Source organism: Fulmarus glacialis, unplaced genomic scaffold (genome assembly GCF_000690835.1).
Source record: "Fulmarus glacialis isolate BGI_N327 unplaced genomic scaffold, ASM69083v1 scaffold9900, whole genome shotgun sequence".
NCBI lineage: Eukaryota > Metazoa > Chordata > Aves > Procellariiformes > Procellariidae > Fulmarus > Fulmarus glacialis.
In genome coordinates, this window is record NW_009188324.1 from 17058 (window position 1) to 25526 (window position 8469).

At 47.9% G+C, this 8469-nt stretch overlaps 1 protein-coding gene across 1 annotated transcript in view; it reads left to right on the top strand.

Annotated features, from left to right (window-relative positions):
- Positions 1–5118: 5118 nt before the first annotated feature.
- NHS (Nance-Horan syndrome (congenital cataracts and dental anomalies)) overlaps positions 5119–8469 on the top strand; it is a gene marked incomplete at its 5' end in the record, with an annotated part of 23091 nt that continues 19740 nt past the window's right edge. The window contains 2 exon segments of the mRNA XM_009578208.1: positions 5119–5271; positions 7628–7761. Of these exon segments, the coding sequence (XP_009576503.1) occupies positions 5119–5271; positions 7628–7761 (287 nt within the window).

Here is an 8469-nt window from a genome sequence, read left to right on the forward strand (position 1 = left end):
ATCTTTCTTGCTTGGCCTTTGTGGTGTTATTATTAGAACAACCATGCCTGAGTGCACTAAAGCCGCACAACCTTCAAGCATCCACATCCAGCTCTGCTATGGCAGGATCCTTTTTCTGCTTTGCTAAAGGAGGGAGGGAGAGTGAACGAGAGGATGTGAAGACGAGAAGGGTGTATAAATGATAAATATGATCAACTTCAATAAAACAGCTATTTGGAAACCTTCAGAAATCTTCTCATGAGAACAGCCATTAGTGTATGTCTGTTTGACATTGTTTGTCAGGAAACCAGCCAACGTTAATGGATCCACAGAATGTAATGGAGAATCCATTTAAATGGTCTCTTGTCATTTTGTCATCCCACAAGACAAAAAAACAATTACTTTAGCTTGGGAATGAAATGAACACGATAGTTTATATGATTCACTTGTATATTCTAAATTGATCAAAGCGCACACTAAAAATGTATTAACAATCTATATCTGATGCCTGAAATGCAGCATTTCCTATATCTGTACGGGCTTTTTTTCTCATTCACTGTGGTGTCCAGCTGTTAATAATTTAAAGACTGTGGCTTTACAGTTTCTGTATTGCTTTATTATGCGTATTATGATGATGCTGAGGGGCTACAGCCATGCGCAGGCTCGGCATTGTGAAAACAGCCTGCAGTGTAAAACACTGAGTGAAAGGAAGTGCTGCCTGGAAGAGATACCTTATCCCCATTTTACAGAACCAAGGCATAGAGAGTGTTAATATTTAATCCAGGCTCTTAGCAGAAGACTATGGCAAAGCTTTGACTGCACAGGTCTTCTAGATCTCAGCCCAGTGGTCTTTGACTGCTGAATTACCCCGCCACAGGGTTGGCTTTTTTCTTTTCGTGGAGGTAAGAGGTTCAACCTCGTACAGAAAATCAGACGTTCGGTGGTCCTGAAAGCTCATGGTCTGCTCCTGCGGTTGCATCCTCTGGCTTCAGCTCCCAGCAGTGGTGCCCAGCTACCAGGGGCCCATGCCCGAAGAGCAGGGGCCAGGCGAGATGTCATTGCAGGAGCTCAGGCAATGTGCAAAGGACATGGAAGGCCATGTGCAAAGGACAATGTACAAAGAATGAAGTGGAAGCAGGTCCCTCTTTTGGCAGGCAATCACATCTGGTAATCCCCTTCAGAAAGGGTGCAGGCTCTCTCACTTTTTCCTTCTCTTTCCCCTTTCCGGGAGGCTTTTCCAGAGCTTCATTGCTCTGAGGTTGGGATGCTGTTCTTCAAACATCTAGCCTAATTGCATTTGTGGCGGGTTTATACTTATTTGTCCTTGGGCCAGCATTGTCCTCTACCCTACCCAGCACTTCTCCCTCCCTCTGAGCTTCTCCCCCACTGCAGGCTGAGAACATTCATCCCCTTGCGGCTTTTTTGCCAGCTCTTTTAGTTTATATTTTGGACCACCTAGAAAATCCACTCCAGCTTTTTGAGTATTTTACAGGACTGTTCAGTTCAGTGTGTATTGTGCAATATTTCTGCTTTCTTGGTGTCAGTGGGGCATATTCCCTGACATGGCGAATCAGAGTTCCTGCAGGGAAAGGCGAGAAGATACCGATGTGCGCTGGCTGGGGCCATGGCAAGGGTACTTAAGCTTCTTAGTGCCCTATCATTTGAAGATAAGCAATGTATCTGTGCTTTATTTTTCTTCTGGTACAGGACTATGCACAGCTCTGCCAGGTTTGCTGGCTACGGGAGGCTTGTTGGATGGCTCAGAGGTCATGCTATTTTATCTGTGAACAGCAATGTGTGTCTACAACAGCAAGCGCGTAGCAGAATTGTATTAGCTTGGTTTCATTTTTAAGTCTCACGCAAAGTGTATTAACCCAACTCCTACTCTTCTTATTTGTAAAACACTGTTGCCAAAGCCAGAAGAGCTTTCTACAAGTTAAATTTTTCGGCGAAATCTATTCTAATCTAATGAAATGTCTGAACATTTCATAAGTAGGTAAAACTTTCCACTCACTCAGTGAGCTCCGTCACAGACAACTACTAGAGCTGCAGTCTAGACAGTTTTTTTCTGGGAGTAGGAAGGAATGCTTGTGCCTGCTGTTTCATTAGCCTCTAGGGTACAATTTGTGATCATGAATATCACATATTCTTAGCGATATAAAGAATGGGTGGGGTATCATTACTATCACTTAGAAATTTTTGTCCTGAGATGAGCTTCCCAAGGAGGCAGTGTGGCTCAGAACAAGATCGAGGCAAGTTACTTTGTGTCTAGGTACCTTGTCTGTACCCTCAAGGGGTAAAGGAAATATAAAAATCAGCTCACGATAGTGAGATATTCACCTACTGCAGTGGTGACAGACAGACAAGCCATCAAAAGCTCTGCTTGTGATTTGGCAACGTTACATTATTACAATGTCGATAATTTAATTAGTAAATCCTCATGATGAACACCTAGAGGTTGCCGTCATTCATCCTACAAACGCCCCCTCCCATCAATCATTTTTTTCTCACCCTGGTGCCATTCCTTGCGCTGATGCCGTGGCCAGTCGCATGGAGCAGCACTGCAAACATACTGTAAACTGAGTGAAACCCCACCTGCAAAAGTCCACCGAGAAGCAAAGCAAGGCTGCCTACTGGACACAGAGCTCAGGGTTCCTTCGGTGGTGCTGAAGCTCTGAGAACCTAAACTTCAGCAGGTCTATCACCATATTATACCACCACTTCCACCATGACACCCACAAAGTTTTGTGAACTGGTTTTTTCTTATCAAAGAAACTGATAAAGTCTGTCAGCATCCCACACATGGCAGCGTGGTTCCTGGGTTTCTCCCCTTGTGTCTGCTCCTTCCTTCTTCTTCTCCTCCTGTGCTTTCCCAGTTTCTTTCTCTATACAAAGCACTGGTATGCCTTCAGCCCGAGTGAATGTTGTTTTGCATTAAAGAAAGCAACAAGACCAGAAAGAGCAAAGCATCTCCACCAGAGAGCAGCTCTCTGACATGTTGCACTGACTCCCCCTCAAAAAAGGGCAGCCGCTCCTGCAGGTCGGAGAGTGCAAAGGCACGGAAAATAGATGAGAGTCCTGAAACGTGCTAGTTCCTTGGCTGGAGACAACATACTGCTGTGGACGTCCTGCCGCCAACCCCTTTCTCTGTCTTGGCCTCCCCCTCAGCGGTGTCCCACAACAGCGGCACATCACTTCTCCTCTTGTGGAAGCGGCGAGGGCCCTGCCGGGTGAGGGCCCTGCCGGGCAAGGGCTGGGGGCTGCGCTGGCCTGCAGTGGTAAAAGCAATGTAAGGGGAGCGCCTGGCCGCAAAATACCCATGATCTCAGTGGGCAAGACGGAGGCTGAAGAAGGCGGCTGGCACACAGGCTGGGCCGCTAACACAGAGTTACAAATCCCTAGTATATTCTCTGTGGAAGAGGGCTCTGGCCATCAGCATTGTGTGGGACTGGTGAGGCTGCACCTCGAATGCTGTGTTCAGTTTTGGGCCCCTCACTACAAGAAGGACACTGAGGTGCTGGAGCGAGTCCAGAGAAGGGCAACGAAGCTGGTGAAGGGTCTGGAGCACAAGTCTGATGAGGAGCGGCTGAGGGAACTGGGGCTGTTTAGCCTGAAGCAGCGGAGGCTGAGGGGAGACCTCATCGCGCTCTACAACTACCTGAAAGGAGGTTGTAGCGAGGTGGGGGTTGGTCTCTTCTGCCAAGTAACAAGCGATAGGACGAGAGGACATGGCCTCAAGTTGCGCCAAGGGAGGTTTAGACTGGACCTTAGGAAAAATTTCTTTACTGAAAGAGTGCTCAGGCCTTGGACCCGGCCTCCCAGGGAAGTGGTAGAGTCACCATCCCTGGAAGTATTTAGAAGACGTGTAGATGAGGTGCTTAGGGACATGGTTTAGTGAGCATGGTGGTGTTGGGTTGACGGTTGGACTTGATGATCTTAGAGGTCTTTTCCAACTTTAATGATTCTATGATTCTATGATTCTTTGAGATTGAAGCCTCCTCTGCTCCACTCATGGCAGCTCCTCTGGGATCTCTCTGGTCAAGAGAGATGCGGGCGAAGGAGAGGAGTGCATGGGCGACCAACCCAAGGCACAATGGCTGTTTGGCTCCTCGCTGGGAAGGGAACCCCAGGAGGTACCTCCACCACCCTTCCTCCTGTGCATGAGGGAGCCTGCCTGTGTCGTGCTGCATTGTCCTGTCCAGCTGCAGCTGCTCCTTGGCATTACAAGAGGAGATAACTGGAGAGACTGTATCGAGGCCTGTAGAAGAAGGAGCAAGCCCAGTGCTGTATCTGAGGACGTGCCACGTGGGCTGCTGAGCACAGGTGGGACAAGCCTGCTCCGCACGGCTGGCCGGGGCAGAGCACTGGCATCCCCCATGGCCCTCCTCTCCTGCTTTGGCCCTTGGAAAGCTAGCTACTGCGTACATGGAGGTTGGGCACATCTCACCATCAGGAGTCCCGGCGCTCCTGAGAAAGTCTCTCAAACCTTTAGTGGACTTGGTTCATGTAACTTTCAGAGGCAGACTTCTGGGATTTCTCTGTAGAGGAATTGGAGTGTTCTTGTCCCTCAGAAGTCCCTGTCTATTAAGGGAACCTTTTTTGATAGGTGACAGTTAAAGTCACTCAGCAGGGCAGGCAGTTAATCTCAGTCGTTACGCGCTGGAAGGCAACGAGCTAGCAACCTGTGTCAGAAATTAGTCGTGCATAACATGATGTAGTGAAAGAGCATATTGGCAGAGGAATGGGTAAATGGAAGACCCATTCCTCCCCCTGCCCTTGCTCAAAATGTCACTGTGGGAAGGTTGCGTAGCTTCTTTGCGTTTTCATTTTGCTATCTATAAAATGATTCTCTCTTTAGTCCATATATTTAACACCGATATAATATCATTGCACCTACTTGCCTCCATAGAGCCAGCTGTGATCTGGCAAAAGGGCATTGTCTAAATGCTAAGTGGTATAATGTGGTATGGGAACACGGAGAAGATAATGGTCGCTGTTATTTGGTGGGAGGAGAGGTGCTGTAACATGCCCAGTGCTCATTCTTGGCACTGCTGTTCCAAGCGAGAGCCTTTGCTTTTCAGCTAGGTTGATGTAAGAGAGGCTAGGAGTCTTACCTTGCACTTTGGTTTCATCCTACAGCTGTCTCCAACCTGGATGCAGAGAGCAAACTGAGTGTCTATTACCGAGCACCTTGGCATCAGCAAAGAAACATTTTCCTCCCCTCCACCAGACCGCCTTGCGTGGAGGAGCTGCACCACCACGCCAAGCAGCACCTGCGAGCCTTGCGCAGAGGTAGGTGCTCCAGTTCCACACACGTGACGCCTCTCCATGGTCCCCTCCAGGCAGCAGCAGGGTGCTCGGGCACAGGCACAGGGCTGTGGGAGCTGGTCTCCCCTTGGACTTAGGTACTCAGGCTAAGAAATAAAGCTGAAGGAATTCTAGCAGTAGAAAAGGCTTGTGCCCTCTTCGGCTTGTTTATGATTACTGGAATAGAGCTGAAAAGAACTTTTACATTCTTTGTTTATATGTTTTTCTGTTGAAGTGGATATGTCTGAATTGTGTGAGCAAATCCATGCACTGACCCCAAAAGGATGGAGGCACTGAGTGTTTCAACAAGGCCATCTTGTCTCCCTCCACTAAACAGATGCTAAACAATGCCTCAGCTCCACGACAGATATGATTTAACTTCCCAAGGGCTGAAACTGGAGCCCAGTGGTGTTACAGAGTCTCCACAGAAATTGAGCTGTCTGCATGGGGTTTCCCAGCATGATACTGGAGGAGACCTGCATCCTTCAAGGGTGGCAGCTGAAAGCCAGGTGATACCCCAGACAGCTTGGCAGGGTCGGGCAGGTATCCCCTCCCCAGGGTAGGGAACACCTCCTGACATTGCCTAACAAAGTGGAGACCTGAAGCCTCAAAACCGAATTATGCAACACAGGGAGGAGGCAGGAGCAATCAAGGTCGTAACCAGGCTCCTGGATCCCTGCCATGAAGGGAATTTCCTAGGTGCAAACGTCCAGATGGTCCTACAAGAGAACACTATATGGAAGGCAAAAGATGGAGAAAGGTCAGTTTTCACTGGGAACCTAACCAAGGGAAAATTTTTACTGGGAAGCACGTAAAAGTAGGAGTCTTTCTGCTATGCCATAAGGAAGGAGAAAATCCAGGCAGGTCACCCTTAAAATGTTCAGCAGCAGCCTCCTGTGTTGGAAGTGTTTTGCACCAACAGCTATCGTTGCCTTGCTCATTTATTATTGTTACCAGGTTATAATAATAATCGATTACTCGGATCTGCAGAGCATCTCTTAGCTGGATAAAACGTTCCAATTAATTACTGCATTTGAACCTCTCTACAGATTTTAGCTCTAGAACACACTCAGGGTGCAGTATGCCTTCATAGCACTGCAGAGAGCAATACAGCTGAATTGCAATCACAGTAGTGTTGGAGTAGAGCAGAAGTTGGCTTTTCTGCTCTTAGCAGCTCTGCGTTGCAATTGTCCTAGGACCAGGCTGATCTCTGCCTGCCATCTTGTGGGCAGGAGAAATCCTGACAGCAGCACGGGAAGGCAGCTGTCAGAAAAGGCCTCATCATTTTAAAGTTACAAATCTCTGTTTTGGCAACTTCCCATCCTCCGTGTTTAACGGCAGGTGTGCCGGGTTAAAAGCTGCTTTATTTTCCAAATAACTGCATATATTGGAGTGAAATTATAATTGGAATTTACCCTAAACATGTTTATTATGTCTCACTATTTCTTCTATCAAAATTTCATTCTCTCTTTATCTATTTAACCAGGAGTGATTAAAACTAAACATTAGATCAGAAACCAGCTACGCTAGCAGCAGACATTGATGGCTGGACTGTAGCTATGTGCATCAGGTGAATGCATCATCTCCTTCCAGCAGCAGTCCGTGCAAACAGTAACTATCTGACTGCTACCTAAAGTTAGAGATGGGAAGTCCATAAGCGTTCTCCCATTCACCTGTAAAGTTTCAGAGACTTGGGACTGATGCTGGAAGAGGACTGAATATTGTGACCCCAGGGTGAAGGAAGACGCCTCTGGGCCTGGGGTGGAGAGGTCTTGACTTTTCCAGGATGGTCTCCTCCATGCCGGGATGCAGAGCTGCCGCTGCAACAACCTTCGTGATGTCAAGCCAATGCTCAGGACCTGGTGCTGCTATGCAGTTGGGGAAGGAAATCCTACCTGGGGCTGTGTTTCCTTCTTTCTGCCCAGATGGGTGTATTTTATATGGGTAGAATGCAGGCATTACTGCAGCTCGATGTTTCAAGGCAACAGGACCTGCAGGTTCCCATTGGGAATCAGGACTCGGGTCCCAAGCATCCAGAAGGTAGCTCCTTTGTCACTTGGGATGAAGGGTATAAATCCTATTTGGGGAGATTTCAGCTTCGGTGCACACGCTGGGGTGTCTTGTATGGGCATTGCTCTTCCAGGGGCTTGGATGTCCAGTAAGTGCTTCTCCCCTTCAGTTGCAACAGGGATCATAGATACTGGTCAGTGGAAAAGAGGAGGACCTTCATCTTTGGAGTCCACGTCCTGTTTGTATCTCTGTTATGCTGTTAATAGAGATATGTATATGTTTTTAACACTCATGTGTTAAAGACTCATGTCTTCTTTCTCCTCCAAAACAGAACATCGAAGCCGAGGGGATAACAGAGAGCAAAAAGTCCAAGGCCCCATCGCTGTGGTGGCTCCCCCTTTTCCTCCCTTCCCTGCAATCTGCAGTCAAAAGAGGCAAGCGATAAAGGACCGGCGCTTGCTACCAGTAAGTCTTTCACTTCAGCTATCACACACAAACACGTTTTTAGCATTGTGGGACCTAAGTGCTTCACAAGTGCCCCCCACCCAAGCCTGTGCTGTACAACTACAGCTGACCTTAAAGACTGATCAGTAACATAACTCAGGTCGCAGCTTCCAGCAGCCAGCCCCAGGGTGGACGTTTCCATTGAGAAACCTCTTATTTTCACGCATGGCCAGCACGCATACGCACTCATTCACACACTCCTCCACAGTCCTTCACATTCTCCGCTCCTGCTTTAGGTAGCACTTCCAGGACTCTCCTGTAATTTCAGTAAGTGCTGTAATTGCAGCTCTTGCATTAGCATTGCCAGGAACCAAGAACTCAAGGGCTTTGAGTGCTGGCTTGAGGGTCGCATGGGTGCGGATAGGCTCAGCAGCACTTCTCCAGCTATGAGGAACTGTAGTTTTCATGTATGTATGGGCAATGGTCCTGTTCTGCAGTGTCCACCTACATTTTTTTCAGATGATTCATTTCTCACACATGTCCTTGCAGCCAGCCAAGCAGGAACTCCAGCTGAAGATCTGGTCCTGTATGTCTGTGCTGACTTGCCCGTGCTGCACTAATTTGAAATTGGTGTTGACGATATGGTATTTATCATCATTAAAGGAAATCCACCCAGAAATTTAACTCTGATTGTGTCCCTAATTCCCACTGGTTTCAGCAGGCCTTCGG